General features: G+C 34.2%; 2 protein-coding genes across 2 annotated transcripts in view; one reads left to right on the top strand and one right to left on the bottom strand.

Moving 5' to 3' along the window:
- Positions 1 to 24,454, bottom strand: part of LOC133174667 (uncharacterized) — a 304,409-nt gene that overhangs the window by 68,957 nt on the left and 210,998 nt on the right. The gene's annotated exons all lie outside the window — the stretch shown is intronic.
- Positions 1,506 to 3,551, top strand: LOC133174629 (uncharacterized). The gene has a single exon (XM_061309730.1). It carries the CDS (start codon positions 1,506 to 1,508, stop codon positions 3,549 to 3,551), a length of 2,046 nt encoding a protein of 681 aa, XP_061165714.1.

Below are 24,454 nucleotides of genomic sequence, written 5' to 3'. Positions count from 1 at the left end.
TACCACTGCACCACGCGGGCGACTGTCAATCTATTAGGAGAAGAAACATATATCCTATAGAACCAGAATATGTGATTTTTTTATGATTTATTTTTACCACAGGGGCATGGATGAAGAAATTTAACCAAGGTATTCACGTAATGTTATTTTAAAATTCATTTTGTTTTAATCAACTAACTTGCCCTCAGTACCCGTTGGTGTGGTCCACTTTTTAGGATGGGGGTATTCATTAATAAAATAATCACAAGGTCGCAGAAAATATTTTGTTGTATCTATAAGAGATAACAAGATTAAAAGAGTTTATTATTATTATTATTATTATTATTATTATTATTGTAAAAATGCCGTAAGATTGGATCCTTTCTTTCTGTTAGGACACCAATTAAATTTAGTGAAAATACATTCAAATTAAAAATATATTTAAGTTGCTAAAAATAAAAAGGAAAAAACCCCACTCTTTCATGGGAAAAACTAAAATAGTTTCACCTCTGATTGCAAAGGACAAGGCAATATCTTAAATCATTGTTAAACCCCAAAAATAAATATTTTATCTACTATTACATGGTCTTTAAGCAAGATAACGGCGTACCTAGATGCATCACTGAACATACTGAAACATATACGTGTATATATACACACAAAAGGAAGGAAAGGATTGTATATTCACCTTATATATATATATATATATATATATATATATATATATATATATATATATATTCACGAACTCTCCTTGTTTACATTATCAAGATATTTACTGCTTGTATTCACTTCTTATAATCCTTATCATTGGCTACTTTACAGTTCTATGTAGCAACTTTCTGCTTTGAAATCTCTGAAAAGGCTGTTACGTTTTGTCAGACTTCCGTTTTGTTCTTAACATGCATTTGCATGATAATCTATCGATTCTAAACCATATATATAATATACATGCAGTAATATCAAATTGTTAATTGCAGAAAAAAAACTAATGCAAGTTCCTGTGTAGATTTTCCGATATTTTAGATGTTACAACATAAATGTGAAAATAAACTTTGTTTACATGTATCCTATTAATATCAAATCTAGATCAATGGTTTATTTTTTCTAAAAAATTCTCTTGACCCATATACATCGTTTTATAGATGTAATGAAAAAAACACATTCACTTATACAATAAAATATGTTTAAAACAAAGAACACTTAGAATTTGACTCAGAAATAGACTTTAAATTACACCTGTGTTATGAAAACTAAAAAGAAAATGAAAGTAGACTCTCGATGAGCTGGGAATTTCCTTTTAACTTAATAGATACTGACCGCCATTTGCAGAAGGACTTTAATCAGGTACAGTAATTCAGTACTTTCTAACTATGTAGTGTTATTAGATTAGAATAGATGCACAGTTCGAAATAAATATATTACTATATGTACTGAACAAAGGCGCAAACAAAGAATATGAAGAATTTTGGAATTGGGTTAGACAGGTTTCACTATATATATAAATATATATTTATATATTTAGTATGGATCATATTCCCCGTCTATCAGAGGTCCTGTATGTTGGTCTGTGTCATGAGATAGGGACACCGACAGAAGTGGCCATCAGAAGGGACGTTTTGGACATGGAGGGCATGATAAAGAAACCTATTCATATGTATAGAGGATTCGTATGGATGTTTAGTGGTAGTTATAGAGAAGGATTTCGGTTTGGATCATCTGACAGGGATACAATGTGCTGGACTTACAACCATAAACTAATAACTGACATCTCTCAGTGCTGGGTTTATAATCCATCAAAACACGATATTATATTAATGGAAGATTCTGGGACACCACCAGGGTTTGTAAGACTATGCCTTCTGACATCCCCGAGAGACGATTTCACAATATCAAGTCTCGTACCCTTTAATGGTGGAGCTTACATATCTAGTTCTTTGTGGAGAGAAACATATTTTCAATCCCTAGCGAACGACAGACGTAATCCAAACAGGAACATCACCATCCATGGTCCTTGTACGAATAGTTTCTATGAATCTATTGAAATAGATCAGGCTGTTTGTTTTGCCACTAAATGTTGGCCTAATCTAATAAGAGGTTGGGTTGACAGATGTCAGAGACATATTTGGCCGTCTATGCCTGTGTTGGAAACAATTCTAAGTAAAGGTTGTCACTGTGTACCTATTGGAAGCAAAATATCGCCTTTTAACCAATTAGAATGGAGATTATCATTTTCTCAAGCCGAACAACAACTAGTGTGTGCCATGAATCATACACAATTTCTATGTTATGGACTTCTGAAAATATTTCTGAAGGAAGTTATCAATTACAGGAAGGAACCATTATTGTGTTCATATTACATGAAGACCACGATGTTCTGGATAATACAACTGGGACACGTTATATGGTGCCCGAACAATTTACTGGATTGCTTCTGGATATGTTTTAAATATCTCATTCATTGTGTTTATCGTGGAGTGTTTCCCAATTTTTTTATTGCCCAGAACAACATGTTCATTAACAAAGTAGTCGGTATTGGACGTGAATCTCTTTTACAGCAGCTTTATCAGTATTACAGAATGGGTGTGTCCTGTCTACTGCTTAGTCCGACTCTCAGATCAATCCTTGAACCAGCCCTCAGTAGCCCGTCCTTTGTATTATCCTCCGCTGAGGGAGAATTTATCGATAATACGGATGTTGATATGAGTGCTATGCTAGAAATATTTCAGGAATCGTTTCCTGCTGAAAATATATCTGTTTTTTATCTGTACTTAAAATCATTTAGTACACTTTCATGGATATCACTGTCATCATACCAGTCTTTAACGTTACAATTTTGTACTGCTCAGACTCTTGTTCAATTAGCTTTCACAATAGCAAACAGTACTCCATGTTATACATATAAAAATTTCTACGTTTTAGATAGAATTATTTGTAACATGTTGAAACTGGCATTAAGACTAGGTCCTGTCTCTTATTTACTTTATCTTGCATTGTATTATTACAGAACAGGGAGATATGAGAAAACACTACATATCACTTACCTCACTAAACAAAGATTATCGCAAGACTTTAATATGTACGTTACTGTTGACAGGCAGAGGTACAATGAAACTGTAGGTAGTCTCTCTTTGTCTAGGAGGATGACGAGAGCTTGGATGATTAATGTGCGATTATTGGAAAATATCCTATGTATTGAAGAATTATGTTTAGAACAAAAAGCGAGTCAACAAAATGGAGAGCCAATGTTACATTTATCACCATTTCTTGTAGTAGAAATGTTGTCTGTGTTAACTCACTATAGACAAGGTAGCAGATCTCAGTGTTTACAGTCACTGACAGACCTACAGACACTCGTGCTCTATGATGATGGGACATATGTTCCTTTAAAAACTAGAGACATATCCTGGCAAGTACTAGGAATCTGTCAGCATGTTGTAGGAGACTTACATGGTGCCTTACACTCTTACCAAGAATCGCTTAGACAGAAACCAGTCAACAAAATACAAGAAGCTACATGTTTTAGAATTGGATGTGTCAAACAACAATTACAGAGAAATGATTACATGTAAACATATAAATTTCATTTTGTGTCTTTCGTAATTTCCTGAAGATATTTAAGTATTGTAGTCCAGGCCTCAGGATCATGAAGTTGAGTCAAATTTTCGATCGCCTGTAAAATGTTTATTCATTGGTGAATTAATCTCAACACTTTTGGTAAGAAATATAGAAGAATATTTTAATTTTGGTTCGTTTGACTTCTACTACATTTAAGCATAATATAAAAAGTTGGACTAGGGCTTAAGACGTTTCATGATCCTGGGGCCAGGGAGTGATAGTTTGACAAAACTGTATGCGGCACAGGAAGAAAGTTCAAGAATAATAAAAGTTGTCTTCCTTCCTAATACCCTTTACGTTTTATCTCGTAATTACATGCATCCACTTGACCATTCTGGAGGAAAATAAAGAACAAGGTATGTTATGCACCAAAATCCGTGAATTTCCCAAATTTGATGATTATATTTATGTAATGTGTCTTAGATACCCGTGTTCTAAATCAATTTTGTTTTTAAATATCTCAAACCAATTTCCTTACACAACTCTCTAAAGATACAATGTTTTAATAAAAAAAAAATCACTGACGACGTCTTGACGTCAACAAGGCGTTATCAGATTTCAACGTAATGATTTCGGTACAGCGTAAAGAATTAGCCCCTTTACGGTAACTGTGGTACTACTCTTTTGCAGGGCAAATTAATAACGTTTGGCGAAGTTTTTGTTACGGATAATTAAATGACGTATATTTAACAATTAATTTTACGTCATTTTTCACCAAATTATATCATTTTGCCCTGCAAAAGAGCAGTACCGCATTTACCGTGAAACGGTCTATAGTAGGTTTTCTTAACTCAAAAAAAAAAAAATGATAATAATATTCTTTTACTCTAATGAGTTTTCTTTTTTTTTAATTGATCTATCGTAAACCTTCAGGGTATTTTTTCTTAATATGAATTGATATTGTAAAATTCTGATTTAATTTTAGAATTATCGTAGGTCATTCATGGTTGTAATTTTCCGAGAAAACTTTTCAATTAAGAAATCAAATTGAACATATTTATTGCAAGAATTCATTCTCCTTCTACATTTCCCTAACATTCAAAATATATGAATTAAAATGCTTAAGTTTGAAATATACCATACAATCATGCTTACCTTTTATTTATATTTATTTACTTAATAGGTACAGACACGTGCCATAAGTATTCGGTCAACATGGCGGCTTGTTTACGTTTGAAAACGAAAGTATCAATTTTCAAACATTCGCTATAATAAAATAAACTAATAAAAACATAATTTATGTTAAACTTACTTCTTAATACTTCGTAAGATGTCCCTTGAGCCTGATTACATTTAATATGCGGTTTGGTATGGACTTGTAGAGGTTCTGAACATACTCAGGTCTGATGCTTGTCCAAATGCCCCGAATTTCCTCCACGAGATCGTCTTTAGATTTAATAAAGGATATACGTCCCTGAAGCTTTCTTTTTACCAGTAACCAAAGGTTCTCTATAATGTTAATATCTGGCGACTGGGCAGGCCAACTTAAGCAGTTTATGCCATTCCGAGCAATATATTCTTGGGTAGACCTGGCCCGATGAACGGGGGCATTGTCGTCCTGGAAGAAATACCCACCCCTAGGAAAATGTCTAGCTATCACTGGCCACAGGTTCTCTTCCAGAATGTCCTGATATTTTGCTGCATTAATGTTTCCATTTACCGGTGTAACTGTCCCCACACCATTCCAAGAGATACAGCCCCATATCATTACTTCGTACCTGGGTTGCGATGTCCGGGGTTGAACAAGATCGGGTCTCCAACCTTCGTTTCTCTTGCGCCAGATGTGAACTCGCTGGTCATGTCCAATCATAATTTTGCTCTCGTCAGAAAATATTACTTTATTCCAGTTATTCTGAACTGTCCATCTCCTTTTCTCTCTACACCATGCAAGTCTTTTTCGACGATTAACTTCCTTCACTACGAGTTTCTTCTTACTCACACACCTTCTGTATTCGTGTTTATGTAAATGACGCTGAATAGTCCGCTTACTAACAGTTTCAGTCTTGCCTTCGTTAAACTTTGATGTAATGTCACTCAATGATTCCCGACGATGCGTTTTCACGAGCCTTTCCAAACCACGGTAATCCCTTTCTTTCACTTTGGCTGGTCGCCCACTTCTTGCTTTGTTTTCCACTGACCCTGTGGTAAAAAACTTTCTTGCTACATCGATAACTGTTGATTTTGGAATTTTCAACATCTCACTGACCTTGTGGCGGGATAGACCATTCTGTATCAAATCTATAATGATATTTTTCGCCTCCATTCCAAGCTCTCGCCCTTTTCTACCCATATTTTCAAATTCGTGATTCTGACAACTTACGCTAAACTACAGACGACAATAAATTATCATGTGATACATCATGTGACTAAAAATCTAAATCTGGAACACTTCGTCATCAGTGACGTGTATAACGAAAGACTGGAGACTCAGAGTATGTACTTTCGTTTTCAAACGTAAACAAGACGCCATGTTGACCGAATACTTATGGCACGTGTCTGTACATGTATATACGAGTATCTACATACATATTAGGATGTATTCGTTATAACAAAAGATTTGACCTATATGAGAGAACAAATTTCCGGAAAAGTTACATTTAAAAATCATTGTTCTTTAGTTGTTTTCTATCGTATATTTGTCTAAATTTTTCAAATTTGCATTTTGAACCTAAATATTTTTATTTGCAACTTTGAAATTAACATCCAAAGTTGGTCAAAGCAGTATTTTGTCCGTTAAAGCACTACTTTTTTTGGTAGGCCTGCCCCTAAATTAAATTATGAAATTTTGATATAATTTGATCTAAAGAATGATTTAAAACAAGATGCTTTTAGGGGCACCCCTGCCCTAGGATCGAAATTCGTAAAAAACCTACAAAAAAAAAAAAAAAAAAAAAAAATGCAAAAACCTATTTCTATCATACTGGATTAAATTTATGACGTATGTCTTCATAGTATAGCTCAGAGAGATAGACCACAGACTCTCACCATGGACATTTTTAGTCTCCAGGTTCGAATCCACCTGTTGGCACACTTTTATTTTTCAAATTTTCACCTGTATAAACACGAATTTAATATTTTTTATACAGGCTTATGCATTTTACTTCTATTTTCTTCCTTAAATGTATGTTTGCTGTGGATATAAAAGACATTTATGGAAATGCAGATCATAAATTCTCTTTAACTAAACGCAATCAACTGGAACTATACCTCAGTGTAAGCAATCTTGTTCGAGGACACGAATCATTCACTTTATGTTACTCGATACTGCAGGTGTCACGAAAAAAAAAAAATCATGCCGAGCAAAAATTGCTTTGTTTGTTTCTCAAGAACATCTCTGGGTAATAGTACTGTTGTGCCAGTGGGAGAGATAATGAGCTATGCAGAGTAGATACAGTTCATTCCTCAAGAAAACTGTGTGCATTGGCGCCATGTTATGTCAAAAATGTAGGAGGGAGGCTTACAGATTAGAAAAGAATGTGGTAAGGTCAGTTAAGGTTTTATGTCAAGTTGTCATTACCCAGTGCAAGCATCAAGTAAGGACCCTCATACAAAGGATGTACATGTGTTTGTAAATACCGAGGTAGGGTCATATGAACACAAAGTTGACTACAACTAAAGCGATACATGAGAAACAAAAAACCACACGCATGTGGCCTAAAGTCAGCGACCGGAACAGATATCGATAAGTTTTTCCTAAAGACTGAAACCAATATCAGCCCTATAGGTCAAGGCATATATTTACCTAGAAGTGATCCTTTCCATTGAAAAAGCAAGATGAGTTTCGTACTGTGTATAAAATCTTGAGTGCAACATATCATAGTTTTTATGCTAGCATCTTCCTTTATTTTTTCCTATAAGGGATTTTTTTTAAATAATCTAAGACATTATTCATTGTGTTGTTTCAGTTTTATTATTAGTACATGTTCTAGTATAGTGGGGGTAGCTTATTTTGTCGAGTCAGGTTATTTACTTTCATGCCGTTGTAGGACAGAATATGCATTTTCAAGATGATTAGAGACATATTATTTTCCTTGAAAAAGTTGACAGGCATGAAAATAAAATCAAACTCAAAACTACGCAGCATTAGGGGCTGGTGTAGGTACCGCCAGTCAAGGTCAAATTATTTACTTTCTTCCCAGAGGAGGATAGAATATTTATTTGCAATATTGTCAAGGACAGGTTTTTTTTCTTCAAAAATCTGCTAGAACCCCCCCCCCCCCTTGAGAATGAAATGCTCGGCCCGTACGAGTAGATATCTATAATAGTCCTCCTATCATAGCGATCAGAAAACACGATATATTAATGCAAATACAATGTTATGAAAAGGATGTTAGGAAAAAAAAACGCACTCTGTACCTTTTTTTCACAAAATTTAATTAATTCTGTTATATATTCATCATGATTAATGGCATTCTGAAGTCTGCCTTTGGCCTATTTGGTCTGACAGTCGATAGTAAAAGCCTATAATATGTATACATTGTACATGCTTCTGCTAGCGTTGGAACGCAATGCTCAACACGAATTAAGTTAAATCTTTTCTCGTCCTATGGTTCTTGAAAAGATTCTTTGAACTTTATGCCTTTTCTTTATTATAAATTGAATTTTTGATGAATTTACCTCTGACACTTTGTCTGGGTTCGAGTCGACGAAAGAAAATTCCGAATCGGATTTTACACAACTCAAATGACGCTAAAATGTGGCTGCTATGCAAAACGAGCATTCTGAGAGTATTGCATTAGCAATACTTGTCCCCTACCGCCAAGTGTAATCTGGTTCCTGTTAAGAATTGAAAATGCCATAATTCCGTAAAAAATCAATGAACCGGAACGAAATGCAAACACTTGATCTATAACTCATCAAGGTAAAGTCACATACTAAATATCAGCTCAATATCTGCAAGCGTTTAAAAAAAAAATTGCGGAAAACCCTGAAAAATTGAAAAGGTCGTAATTCTGTCAAAAATCATTGAAGCGGAACGAAATGCAAACTTTATCTGTAACTTATCAAAATACACTCACATACCAAAATATCAGCTCAATATCTGCAAGCGTTTAGAAAAACGTGCGGAAAACCAAGTGGGACAGACTGACAGACAGACAGAGGGACAGCTAGACGGACAGCTAGACAGACGGACGGACAGACTCAGAGGAAGCCTATGGTCCCCTCCGGTTTCACCGGAAGGGGACTAATAAAGAAAGCAAGTCGGAATAAGAAAAAAATTAAGAAGCAAGCCAGAAAATAAATATTTATTACTTCTATTAATTCGCACGTACTCTGACTCACAAGCGCGCATATATAACCCCGTACAATTTCGTTGCGATGGGATGAAAAAAAAAAACAGGGCGAAGTCAGTTCAAGTATTGTTTTTACAAGGAAAAACAAGGTAGATTGTCACGCGGGGAGGGGGTGGGATGGTGGGGTGAGGTGGGATAGGTTCAGACTTTTTCGGCAAGAATATATTTATGAATCAGCCCTGAAACTACGTTCCTGAAAGTTACGTGTGGAATTAATTGAGATTATATATACAGGTAAATTGTACAAAAACCGAACGGGCGCGCCTGAACTGGACCCCCTTTGATTATTAAATGTATGATGCGCCGTTCTGGTATTTTTTGCCATTTAGTGATATCACCTATTCGAATAGGTGATATCACCTATTCGAATAAATGATATCACTCATTCAATTTGAATAGATGATATCACCTATTCAAATAGGTGATACCACTTATTTGAATAGGTGATATCACATTTTTGAATCGGTAATATCACCTATTGGAAATGAATATGTGATATACAAATGTAGGTGATATCATCTATTCCAATATATGATATCACCAATTCGTTCTGAATAGGTGTTATCACCTAGCTGCATTTCTTACAACAATAAATAATGAATGCTTCCTTCCTCAAGACTATCTAGAATTCCATTGGAACCAAGCAAATTCGGGCCGTCCGGTTTTCCACTGTATTTTAGTCCAATAAAAAATAAATACCTAGTGTTATAGATCCATGTAAAGTTATATAAATTTTATAAATCATACCCAGCTGGGGTACAACAGAGTGGCATACCCTTCTCTCTTTATAATCTAAAGTGGGGCATTTTCCGTATGGAACAGTTATTAATTATGCGTTTTTCACGATTTTTCCTAAAGTATACATAATGGATAATGTAATAAATATACTTTGGTAGCAAAACATACTTCAAGTTCTACTGGGGTGCTAATAACTAAATGCGATGCTGTAATCCATTGTCTCAAAGAACGCTAAGTTATAAAACGAAAATGAAAGTAAATGACACTTAAAGACTATGGTCTTGGGAGCAGTTGTTATTTTATAAATAATTTGAATAGGTGATATCACCTATTCGAATAAGTGATATCATCTATTCAAAAGGAATGGGTGATATCACCTGTTTGAAAAGGTGATATCACATATTCGAATAAGTGATATCACCAATTCGAATAGGTGATATCACTTATTCAAAAAAAGTGATATCACCTATTCAAATAGGTGATATCACCTCTTCAGAAGCTGAGTAGGTGATATCACTCATTCGAATAGGTGATATCACCAACTGAATAGGTGATATCACTTATTCGAATAGGTGATATCACTTTTTGGCAGTTAATAACAAAACGGCGCCTCATATAAATGATATTCTATACTTATAGTATACTGAACTTGCAATATGTTTTATGCAATATGTATCTCTAAATATACATTAAGGAATCGATTTTTATTCAGAATACCATTTCATATAATACACTGAATACATTTAAGTAAATGTACATAGAGGCCCATCTTTATACAATCGGGTGTACGATATATTGATATTTACAGCGATATGCAATATCAGTTCTGCCAAAATATGAATAAAATAATGACGACTAATAGTTAGATTTCAGTGCTTTTACTTTTGTTGTTACTTGTTGATTCTTTAGTATGTTTACCGAAGGTTTCCTTGCAGATTGAGTGGACTTCGGTTATTGTTTTGGAAAAGTGTTTCTAGAAATTTATCGAGGTTTGTAGAAAAGGAATGGATTACTGGAACTCTGCTTTTCTTTTTGGGGTGGGTGGTATAACATACCTTGAGTCCCAGATGCCGTTGTTCAAAAAAATTAGCCATCAGGTACTTTCTAGAGACTGGAAAGTCATAACCACATGTGTTGCGCTTGATGATATCACTATGGACATTTTGATGGTGGCGCATCATTTGTTTGTATGACTACTCAACAGTCGATAGTATAAGGTCAGGAACAAGGTCTTGATTTACCTTTTTTTTTAAAAAAAAAAAATAGTAATTTTGAAATACCTGCGCTTTGATAAGAATTTAAGCTGCTGATTTGTTTATCATACCTCAGTTCCTCATCACTTTTGTCCTCTACCCAAACTAAAGTAATATAATCTCACACACATACCATGTCGGTTGATGAAGCTCACTAGATAAATTAGTGTAACATGTGGCTTTCTTGACATCTAACTTCCTGGAAATAATACGATATTATCAGATCCTTACACTCTGACCTATATCTTCATGTACTATCCAGGATTTCAACAATAACAACTAAATAAGAGTGACATACACGTTTCTGCATACTGGAACTGAATGTAATAACAGACACAGGTTACTGAGGTTTATACCATTTTATTGCTTTTCTACCATGGTATGGTAGAGGACGGTAAAAATGAAAAAAAATTGCCATTGGTTTTTTTTGTTCTTTTGACAAGATAAGTAAAGTCATCAATTTTCTTGATGACAACATATGATCCCTTCCGTCATTATGCTAGATTTTGACAAACTCCTACTTTTCTAGTTGTATTATGCAACCAGACTCCTTGTCCCTCCCTTTAAGTCTTCTTCTTTGCTTTAATGTCATACTGTTTCTTTTGATATGTTACAGTATCTTTTAGTTTTTCTCCCAATTTATGAATTGGATACAATTTCTTTTTCAGACTGAAAATGTAGTTTCCCTCATCTGCTGTAATAGGAAGAATAACTTCTCACCCTAACACCATGGCATTTGGTGTCTGTCCTGTGCTAGAGTTCACTGAAGCACGGTAAGCCATAAGAGCCTGAGGTAGAAATTCGTCCCACTGGTCTTGATTTTATGGCAAAATGTTGACAACATGTCACCTAAGGTTCTGTTGAACTTTTCAACATTTCCATTAGATTGAGAATGGTAGCTAATGGCTCTATTTTTATCAATTTGAAAGAGAATACACATTTCTTTAAACACATATGATTCGAAGTTCCTATCCTGGTCAGTATGAATTTGCAAAGGGGTTCCAAAATAACAAATTGTGGTGTCAACAAAACCTTTAGCAACTGAATTGGCTTCTTGATCTGAGAGAGCAACAGTTTCTGTCCATTTTGTAAAACAGACTACCATTACTAATATATACTTATTTCCCTTTTCGGTCCAAGAATGTCGAGGGCTACTCTCTCCATTGTTTCATCTGAATGATAAGAGCCAAGCAGAGCATGACTTTTCTTTCTGGATTGCTTCCAAGCAGCACAGTGATCAATGAATAAAACTGTTTCTTTCATTGATTGCAAGTAGAATCCTTGTTTGATTGTTCCAATGTCTTTTTAGCTCCCAGATGCCCTTCTGATGGTATATCATAGTGATAGTGAAGAACCTATTGTTGAGTGGACTAAGGAACAATGAGCTGAATTAAACAGGAAGTACACTAATCCTCTTCTCATATACGGTGTAGAATGCCCGATACGATTCTTTATCCGTCCCGTTGCCGCCACAGTGCTTTCAATTTTCCAGATTTATTAGAAATATATTGCCAAGTTGGTCTGGTCTCTTCCTCCTTTGTTACCAGAATTGGACCAAGGGTAGGTCTTCAAGTTGATTTTGCCTTATTTCCGCTGGTTCCCAGCCTTCTAAAACAAACTGAACATCCCGCAACCCAGAATTTAATTCATTTTCCTCTGTTTCCTCCCTAGTTTATTCTTACAGTATTGCATTGATCATCCAGGTCTCTATCCTGTCTCGTGCAGACTTGAACCATCCTTCTTGGGAACAAGTACAATTGTACCAGACCAGAAACTTTTAAATGGCTCATGTATGCCTTATTCAGCATTTTCTTTATTTGTTCTTGTTCTGTTTTCTTTTTACCTATAGGTAGTCTACGACTACTACTTACTACTATTTACTTTCTGATAACTTGTATCAACAATTCCAAGAGTTTAAAGAGCTCTCTTCCTTTCCATCAATTCTATTGATGGTTCTATTAGGGCTGTCTCAGAGAGTCTGCAAGCGTTCGGAATTTCAACTGGGATTAGCATTTGCGAACGTGGTCGTATGGTGATGGTCTCTTTTATAGTTACTCTGCACATCATTGCAACACTTCCCCTTGTCCAATGAAATGAGAGTCTCATTCCCAATAGTTATGTGCAACTTTTAATAATCTATTTTGTGGACATATCTCAAAAGAAAATCTTGATCTTTAATCTTATCTTGAGATATATCGCTACCAGTGCCTCAACAGGGTTAGTGTTTTCCTTAAAACAAATCAAACTAGTTCTAATTGTAACGGAGACCGTTACAGATGTTCCCCAAACGCTCCCCAACTCCGTTTTGGTGCTTCATTCTCTATAGGCTTCATTTGATTAGGCAAAATCTCTGCATTCAATTTTGATAATAAAATAATGTTGGAAACAATTCCACCTATCTAATATACTGAATTTCATCTTTATTTGTTAAAAAGTTAGGAAGGTATAGTCATTTTATGTTTCAGAAAATCAAATTGCAGCACCATTTCATAGGCACGTTTTCAAGAAATTCCGTATATAGCAAATTGTAGAACCTTATAAGATATACGTATATTTTAAATTTCAAAGTAATTTGTCAAAAAACAAGTGAGTTATTGAAATTTTTGATTCAGCCAATCAAAGCAAAGCGCTCATGTATGCACGTGAGTTCTTACTAAATTATCATATCATCTTGTCTAGAATACATATATTGGTCATTTCACACATTGCACAAACGCACACGGGCATGCATGTGCGTGCTGACCAGATCATCCTGTCTAAACTATTAATATATCTTCATATTCTTAGTTTCAAAGCAATTCATCAAAAATATAACATCTGCATCAAGTAAATGCCCTTCCACTTATTGCATGCACACACACGCACATTCCTGCATGTGTGCGCTGACCATGTCATCTTGTCTGCCCTACTAATATATCTTTATATTCTGAGTTTCAAAGCAATTCATCAAAAAATGTAAAAGTTAAGCCTGTATCAAGAATATTGCAATTGGTTACTAAACTCATTGCACATCCGTGCACGTGCAGGCATGTGGATGCTGACCATCTCACCTAGTCTACACTATCAATATATCGTTATATTCTGAGTATCAACGTATTTCATAAAAAAATATGAAAGTATATTGGTCATTTTACTCATTGCACGCACACGCACGTGCACACACGTGCATGCATGTGTGCGCTGACCATGTCGTCTTGTCTACACTTCTAATATATCTTTATATTCTGAGTTTCAAAGCAATTCATCAAAAATGTACAAGGTAAGTCTATATCCATTGTATTGGTTATTCAATCATTGCGCATGCGCGCACGTGCATGCATGTGCATTCTGACCATGTCATCTTGTCTACACTATTATATATCTTTATATTCTGAGTATCATAGTATTTCATCAAAAGATATGAAAGTTATGGCTATATCATGTATATTGGTCATTTTACTGGAGTCCAGGACATCAATTTCAACAATAGCAGATAAGAATCTTGATTTTAAGTTGGATCATCACAACTTTAGAGGAATTTCTTTTTCTATCGGAACGTGGTGATCTTGCTGGTATAGAAAAATTGAATACAGATTCTATAAGTAAAATCAGAGATTAGAAAAAGGTTATACGACTATTGCTGACAAATATGGATGGGAAGTTGCCAGAGAATACAAAGACGACCGAATTACTGACAATTCCGAATCAACGTTTGCGTCAGGCCCAGCAGAGGGTTAAACGCAAAAGGTTTGAAAACAATTACAATAATCCTTTTTGCAGCTATTACAGCAAATTTCAACACTCTAGACCCACCCTACCAAAGGAACTTCAATTCCAATGGTGCACAATTTTCCCCTTTCAAAGTCCAGCCAGATCAGTGCCTCTACTGTAACGCATTCGGCCACTGGAGCGTTAACTGCCCTCTCAAGATAAGGACACAGGGGATCACAAAATCTACAGCAACAAAAACTGCTCCAAGTACCACGTCAGACAGACTATAGCATGGTATGCATTTATTTGTGACCTGAGAAAAGCGATGATATTATTGTTAAAGGCAAGTTAGCTAATAACATTAATTTTGGAAAAAATATGGAATGCTGATCATTTTTTTTGTGGACACTATAATTTACGGTTATTCTATTCCTTGTGAATGTCTTCCTAAGTCTATTTTTTTGTGTAACAATAAGTCTGCTTCTGAAAATGAAAATTTTGTCGAACATGAAATTTATTCTTTTTTACGCAAAGGTACATTGTATTGTCAGGAAATGCAGCTTCCCTCCCACTGTTGTAAATTCTTTGTAGCTCAAAATCCTCAACGTAAGAAAAGACTTCCTAGATTTACGCCATGTTAACAAGTGTGTACGCAATAACAAATTTAAATAAGAAGGTGTCAAACATGTCATACAGTACTTTATGGTAAATGACTTCATGTTTAAAGAGCTAAATCCACGAAGGGGCTAAACCGGCCTATTTTTTCAGGAAAATTAAACTGAGGGAAAGAAGAAAATTAACAATAGAAATATTATCCTTGGGTATCAAGCTTAAATAGTTTATGCCAATTAATTTATTGTTAATAAATATAATATATTATATATATATATATATATATATATATATATATATATATATATATATATATATATATATATATATATATATATATATATATATATATATATATAATATTATTGATGACGTCATATTTGTACATAAAACGCCTAAACACGTGCACTCTGCTACTTTTCATCAAAATAAAGCATTTTTTTTTCGTCTTTGGTTCAAATTTTTGCCGTGGCCACACCCTTCGAACAAAATAAAATTTATACCATTGAAAGAAGATTTAAAATTTGAATAAATAAAGCATTTTTTTTTGTTCGGGGGGTGTGGCCACATCGAAATTAATACTTTTCGTTCGATTCAAATCTCTTAGCACCGACTCACACAGTGGAAATAACGGGGATTGCGCTACATTAATAGAAAAGAAGAAGATTCTATATTGCTTTTGAAAATAATAAAAAGTTTTGAAATGCAAATTTTCTATTTATTATATGCTATTTTATGTTGTGGAGCAAAAAAGTACGAAAAACTCTCGCTAATTATGACTGCATGTATATGCAATAATGTCGACATTTTGTGTACTACGTGCCTCAGTCCTGACCCAAGACTTCTCCTTCAAGTAGCTGATCTATATTTAACTCATCATTATGCTGAAATGTTTAAAAAATAATGTGTACTCTTTTCCCCTGACAGCCTATTTACTTATGCTTTCATTGAATTTGTTTTTCAACTCCCGGCTCCTCGTCACTATTGTCACTATGTAATCAAAGGGAGATCACCCGAGAAACATGTAAACTACATCTTGATTTTCTCCTGAGTGGCCGAGTAAGATTAAACAGATTACATCGTATGCAACTACCAAGATGTATTTATAATGATTGTTTTGCCACCTAATAAAACATAAATTGTGTATGTCGTGAAGTCTGCATCGACAGCATACAAATGGTTAATGTTCGGCAATAGAGTCTAGTATAATATATTATAACTATTATGATACCCAACATGCATTTCAGAAATCGCCATTGACATTTTAAGACAAAAGATTAATTAACATCTATTAGTGAAAACCTTTCCTGATCCGAGACCTCTTAACATAAATTATGTTACGAAATATTGAACCTAGAAAATTCGAGTTGACGAAACAAATAAACAATAAATTGATTTTACAGATCGCGCGTAATTCTTGTGATAGGCCTGATAAGACAAATGCCCTGCATTGTGTAAAGGAATAACTTACTACCATGGCAGTGACAACTCTTTATGGTTTTTATGTAATTTCAGTATCGCCTGCATGCTGTGACCTAGCCAACACCTGAAAAAAGTCAAAGGGACTATCGCTATCTCTTTCTATTGTGAGTTACTCCTCTTAAATGTAACAGGCCCAAGGGAGAGAGGGCAACCAAGATTAACCAGAATGTTTATACATGTAGTAGTGTAAATTTATAATGGGGGATTAGAGCTCTGACATAAAATAAGAATGAAATAAAAAAAAAAACTATTACTTTTACAAAAAAGAAAAAAAAAAGATAAAAAAGAAGAAAAAAATGGGGGGGGGGGATTCCAACCCTCACTCATTTAATACGTCGGACAGTTCGACCAATCACTACTGTCATTTAAACAAGAAAGTAGAAAGTGAATAAATAACAATGCCAATAATATTAGTCCTTGTTTATATATATATATATATATATATATATATATATATATATATATATATATATATATATATATATATATATATAAAGCACTAAAAACCAACAACATTGTATATCCTAAGTGTCGGATCTACTAAGTAGATACAAGGTCACGGATGGAAATTTATATAAAGCACTAAAAATGACCAACGACACGAACAATTATAATAATTGTCAAATTTTCGGGACGACCTGTCCCTTCCTGAGGACAAAGAAAAAAGTTAAGAAGTCATAAAAACAAAGGAAATAGAGAAACAAAAACAACTACTAAACTACCAAACGCTAAATATTTACAGTATTACATGTTTAATTTGAAGTTTATAAACAGTTGTGAACAAAGAAATCCGGAGCGCTATGAACTGCGTCCGGTCTATCGGGTGTACTCTGGTAAAGTGCGATTTACATAATTGAACGAATTAATTATCGCTTATTAATTACGACCAAGCAGTAAATCGTACATTGTCTTATTCTCTCAAAATAGCGTAACTATACATGATAAAAAGAAATTAAAGATAATATGGAAGGGCAATTTTAAAATATGAATTTGGATATATTGTAAATTTGGAAATCTGATAAAAGAAATAAACAAAAATGTAAGCTGTAAATATTTGGGTAGGTTGTTCCAGAATTGCTAATGCGAATTAATGGTAAAGTTTACACTATATAGAGAGAATGAACTTGTTTGTTACAATCCGGGATTGTGTCTAGTTCACGTTCATCCTGGTGAAGTCATTAAGTTTGTTAATTCCATTAGGGCGGAATGACTTTAGCCTGTGCATCCAGAACTTTTCCTTGCCTTTTCTCTGAGCGTCTGTCCATCTTGGATTATGGTCAATAACCACTACTGTCATGTCCTCCCATTTGTGACCTTCAAGGTTGAAATGTTCCCCAACGGATTCATTGAGTTTTTTGGTCCTAATGGTAGAACGGTGATTATTGACTCTCCTGCGGAGATCTCCTGTTTCACCAACATACTGTTTGGAGCAAACTTTGCAACTGATGAGATAAATGCAGTTGTCTGTTTGACAGGACAAATTTCCTAGTATTTTGTAGCTGCGGCCTGTAACGGGGCTGTTAAAGCTGTCAGTGTCAGAGCTGTGCTTACAGAGAAGACATCTTCTGTCAGAGCAAGTTTTAAAACCCCCGTTAGGTAATGGATTGTCCAATCTGGTTCTTACTACCATGTCCTTTAGGTTCCTCGGGCGTCTGTATGCAGCCAATGGGGGCTCCTTAAAGACCTCTGCCATTCGTTTATTTGAGTGGAGAATTGGCAGGTTCTTTTGAAGGATACCGCTGAGGTTCTTAAGGACGGGATGGTATGTAGTTACCAACAAGCCAAAAAAAGGTCATCAGACGTTTTTATTGACGGACACAGGCATATTGTAGCTTTGTTTTATATAGTATTTTATGTATCGGAAAAATTATAGGGGGGGGGGCACTAATTTTGCCTGTCTATCATATTTGTTTTCTTGAAAGGATGTCTATATGGGATATAACTTCGTAGATCGGGCGTTTGAACATGTTGCTCGACATGTGGTCTATAATTTTTTTTCGACGGTCTGTAATATATGATAACCATTTACTGCTGCCAGCAGCTGTTTTCCGTATATTTTTGTTTAATTACCAAGAGTAACGATCCGAAAAAGTCCAAGTTAAAAATTTCTTATGCAATATGTATACGATATATAATCATAATAATTATGATTATTTTATCGTCTTCTGTACTCCTTATCGCCTATCTATTTGTGGTTGTGTTAGAAATTACACATGGAGAAACGAAACGTTATTTTAAAAATATGAAAAATTATGAGTAAAATGTTAAAACTGGCTTAGAACTATATGAATGTCTTAGTTGTTGTTATGTTTCAATTTAATTTTCACTTCTCACCAGATAATCATTTCTTTTTGATTTTATTAAAAGGGTTTATAATAGGTACTCCCCAACATGGGAGTGTGTAAGTTATGAAAGCGATATATTTTTATTGTTGCGGATGTGAATTATAGGGCTAAAATTCATAAATAAAAACCAGTCTATTTAAAAAAATTGCTATACATATGCTGTAGCTATAATTGACGCAAGGATTCTCAGTATTTTATTTTTCTACACTTCGCATTATTGCGTTGTCTGTCATCGTGATGAGCAGCATAGTCTGCAAAAATCATGGGCATGATCCAAGTTATTTTTACATGTAAAGGTTATTCTTTTGCAATCTGAAATCTCTTTTTATATTTATCATAATTAGTGAATTTTATTTCGATTAAGTAATTTACATTGAGTAAATTGGTATACATGCCAGTTCCGTTTATCTTGTTTTTTTTTAAACTTCAGGTTCCGTTTTGAAATTCAAATACTTTGGAAATCTTGTGTTTTCGTTGGACTCTTTCTTGTTGAAAAAAAAAATCTTAATTTTTTTTGCGGCCAATTTGATGCTTTGCATCACTCTTGTTTAAAAGTCTGTAGTGGCTTCTTTCCTGACAATCTGTGGTGCGCAGGAATGCCGTCAAACGTCACTATTTTACGTGTATTACATGTATGAACTACAATTTCATTTCAAATGTCGGGAAATGCCATAGATTACGGAAGTGTTACATGTATCTACGATTATATCAGACAACCGTTGTATATAACAAATATTTGGCATTTCTCTTGAGTACAAATAGCTTTAATTAAAAAATAAACCAAAAGTTTTCAGAACTTCTTGAAAAATTCTTAGTAAAATTTTCCCCAAAGTTTAAAGAAGAGCCTATATTGGTTATTTTTATTCCATTAATAAACGTACATGTGTTACTTTCTTATACAAAATGTCAACGTCACGACGTTAAAGTATGTAACGTCAACTTAATGACGAGATAGTATTTATAAGGAAAACAATACTAAATTTAAACGAATGTAAAAAGAAAACTAGAAAAGATATTGTTAAAAAATAAATTGTTTTACAACATACAAATCTTAGATTATTATGTGAGAAAATTCCATTTATTTTGATGACTGGGCCGATTTAGGCACTTCGTGGATTTAGCTCTTTGATTTAAAAAGTGCTTACCATCATTTAGACATAAACCTATTTCATGTTCAATATCTAGGGTTTCGCTGGAAAGATTTCTACTACTGTTTTACTGTTTTACCTTTTGGTCTTAGCTCAGCTCCATACATTTTTACTCAACTGCTGAAGCCTTTAGTAAAACATTGGAGAGAGAAAGGTTATAGAATAGTAATTTATTTCGATGACGGTTTTTGGTTTTGCATCTAGCTACAAATCTCATCTTCATATGGCAAATGCTGTAGAGCTAGATTTGAGTACGACAGGTTTTATTACAAATACAGAAAAGAGTATTTTGGGACCTCATCTTTCTCTTGAATGCTTTGGTTTTATTTGGGATACTTCTCAAGGTACTCTGTCTGTACCTACGCAAAAAATAAATAAGATTTTGGACAAACTTAAAAATATTGTGTCAAATCCTATCGTTCTCACTCCTAAAGTTTTATCAAGTATTAGAGGTACAATTTTTTCTTTTCGTTTCAGTTTTATCAAGTATTAGAGGTACAATTTTTTCTTTTCGGTTAAGTTTAGGCAATATTTGTTCGTTAATGACAAGAGTTATGAACATAATTATTGCTAATTCTGTTTCTTGAGATTGTCGCATTTGTATGACAGAAGAAATTAAATCGAACTACTTTTTTGGTTGCATAATTTAGAATATTTACCATCTAAAGGTTTTTTTTTTCAATAAAACTTTTATCCCACAAAGGATACATAGATGCGAGCAAGTTTGAAGGAGCCGGTTTTTCAGTGGAGTGTGAGGACAGTATTGTACATAAAACGTGGACTTCTGAGGAGACTCTACAAAGTTCCACCTGGAAAGAAATGAAGACTGTGGAAACAACTATTGAGTCCTTGCTTAGTAAGCTCAGTATCACAACTGTCAAATTGTACACAGACAATCAAAACGTTGTTAAAATTGTTAAATCAGGAAGCATGTTTAAATTTGATTTAAAAAGTGCTTACCATCATTTAGACATAAACCCATTTCATGTTCAATATCTAGGGTTTCGCTGGAAAGATTTCTACTACTGTTTTACTGTTTTACCTTTTGGTCTTAGCTCAGCTCCATACATTTTTACTCAACTGCTGAAGCCTTTAGTAAGACATTGGAGAGAGAAGGGTTATAGAATAGTAATTTATTTCGATGACGGTTTTTGGTTTTGCATCTAGCTACAAATCTCATCTTCATATGGCAAATGCTGTAAAGCTAGATTTGAGTATGACAGGTTTTATTACAAATACAGAAAAGAATATTTTGGAACCTCATCTTTCTCTTGAATGCCTTGGTTTTATTTGGGATACTTCTCAAGGTACTCTGACTGTACCTACGCAAAAAATAAATAAAATTTTGGACAAACTTAAAAATATTGTGTCAAATTCTATCGTTCTCACTCCTAGAGTTTTATCAAGTATTGGACGTATTAAACAAAGGAAGTGCATGGTTATGATTAGCAAGAATGCCTCTTCCAAAGTTTTGAAATTCACATGGCCCCAGGGTCAGGGGTTCTGGTGAAAGGGGGGCAGGCTTTATTGATTATATAGTGAAAATGCGTAATTACTTTCAAAATATTTTTCTACTCCTGGTTATAAAGCAAAGAAACAAGTGTATAGCTATGATGAGCAAGGCATGGGTACTTTACAATTTTTTTTAAAACTTTTGGTCCCAGGGGTTCTGGTGTTTCTCCGAGGGGGGGGGGGCTCTATTGATAATATGGTGAAAATGTGTGAATTCTTTGAAAATCTTCATCTTATTGCATAGTTATGATGATGAGGGTACATCTTCTAAATCTGTAAATTTCATGACCCTGGGTCGTGGGTTCTGGTGTTAGGGGTGTGTTAAATCTATAGTGAAAATGCATTATTTCTTTGAAAATCCTCTCTGCTCCTGGGCATATTAGAGGCAAACAAAGTAAAAGTTTCAATAGCAAGGGTATTTTCACTGAACATCTAGACCATTTAGTCAAGTGTTCTGGTCCTGGCCAAGGCTCTATTAGTTTGTATTCTACTGAGCAAAGTTATTCCCCTTTGCCATTCACCTTTGATAATTAATCACTGTAAATAGTGTATTTGAAAGGTTAATAGAATAAGAGAATTATGCAAGAACATTTATTGTATAATACAAATAATACTTTCATAGTTTTATTGATCAGGTAGACTTGGAAATAATAGGTGAATAAAAATGAGACAAAAATAACTTATCTTTTTTAAAGTTCTTCAAAGGCCAAGAAAGGCCATTTTGAGAGGTAATAATATGGGTTAAAAAATAAATATTTTGTTAATAATCTGCATGGTAATAATGATAAATGGGGGACAGATAGAAACTAGACAAATTATTTTGTTGATCCTAATTATACTGTGTTTCTTGCTTTTGGCAACATAAGCTTCATTTATCAGTTTATGAATCCTAAGTTGTTGTACTCCGGTGACCGTTAAGGCCCTTGGGCCTCTTGTTTAAGAGTATTATCAGAAGTTGGAGAAGATAGAACAAAGTTTGGACTTCATTTCCTTAGATCAGGTGGAGCAACGGCAGCAGCAAATCTTGACATTCCAGACAGACTGTTTAAAGCGCATGGAAGATGGAGGAGCGATTTTTCCAAAGATGGTTATGTTATAAGATAATAAAGATAATATTCTCTCTGTATTTAGAAACCTTGGATTGTGATTAGTGAAAGCATAAATTACATGTATTACAATAAATCGACTAACGAAATGGAATTGAGATTAATGAGTTTTTTTTCTCAAGCCGAACAACAATTGTGTTTACCATGAATCATATACAATTTCTACTTTACGGACTACTGAAAATATTTCTGACAGAAGTTATTGATTTCAGAAAAAAATCATTATTGTGTTTATATTACATAAAGACCACAATGTTCTGGATAATGCAATTAGGACACTTCAGCTGGTGCCCAAACAATTTACAGGATTGCTTCTGGAAGTGCTTTCAATATCTCGTTTATTTGTTTATCGTGGAGTGTTTTCCATTTATTTTTATTTCACTGAATATCATGTTCAGAAACAAAGTGGTACACGAGCATCTTTTTAACAACAGCTTTATCAATGGGTGTGTCCTGTCTACTGCTGAGTCCAGCTCTCAGATTAATTCTAGATCCAGCCCTAAAGACATCACCATATATCGAAGAAGGGCTTCAAAGTTAAATCTTTACTCAGCACTCGGGGCCATTGAGGAATAACGGATCTTTATCGTGCCAACGCCTGTCGTGACATGGGACCACGGTTTTTAAGGGCTGTATCTGAAAGAAAACCAACGTTCACTTCAAAGTTTTGAGAGATTGGCGAAAGAACAGTTGCTACCTATTTTTTTTTTTTATCGACTTAGGTCAGTCGCGGCCGGGGTTTGAACCCACGACTTTCTGATCATTTTTTTGCAATGTACTGAAGACATCCATTGTCCTTTGATTTCTCACCTTCTCCTGTATGGCAATAATGTAAATTCATTTCGTCAGACTGAAGATGGAAATTGAATAATTTATCTATAGTATTGGAAAGCTTCGGAATTCTTTTTTAATAATATATTTCTTGATTATCAAGGTAACTCTCAGTACTTTGCTACAATCTTATCAATACCACAAGATATGTGGAAGGTTTGACCAATACATAATCATTGACTATTTACAATCTAACAGAATCATTGACTATTTACATTGTAACAAACAAGTGAAAGAGTAAAATGTCAAAGGGATTCCAAAACTTTCTAAATAACTACTACATGTACAAATATGACCAATCACAACCAGTGGGCAATACACAAGGAGGATCATCTTTACCCAGTAAGAAACTTTTATTTTTATTTTAAGTAATCAGGGTTTCTGAAGACATCAGATTGTTACCATTGAATCTGTGCACATAAAAGGAATTATCTAGTTTTTTTTAAATATTTGCTCCCACTTGCAAATATATCAAGCAAAATCATTACAACATACCAACAGTGAAATATAAATCCCGAATGGACTGATTCAACATGCATGTAGCTGTAGAAAGATACAAGTACTTTTTCAAAATTATTCAAATTATAACCTTAAAACATCTGATATAGTTGAAATAATATTTATTTTTAAGCTACAGGGGCATTTTCTTGATATTTCAACATAAGAATTAGGAATATACGTTTCCGTAGGCTGGTACAATGCGGGAAAACGTCATTAGTTCACATTTGACTGTCCTCAAGGTGAGAATCTTCCTTAAAGTGTTAATTTGCAGTTTTTACTTTGTTCTGTAGTCAATGAAATATTTTCCGAAAATAAACACTTATATACGGTTTGCATAGTGTGTCA

This window comes from Saccostrea echinata, unplaced genomic scaffold (genome assembly GCF_033153115.1).
Source record: "Saccostrea echinata isolate AGI-Se365-2 ecotype Australia unplaced genomic scaffold, CSIRO_AGI_Sech_v1 ptg000058l, whole genome shotgun sequence".
NCBI lineage: Eukaryota > Metazoa > Mollusca > Bivalvia > Ostreida > Ostreidae > Saccostrea > Saccostrea echinata.
The sequence above is the reverse complement of the archived record's forward strand: the minus strand, read 5'-3'. Positions and strand labels throughout refer to the sequence as shown.

Coding starts and splice junctions, on each gene's coding strand:
- LOC133174629 (XM_061309730.1), top strand. CDS start 1,506: ATGGATCATATTCCCCGTCTATCAGAGGTCCTGTATGTTGGTCTGTGT.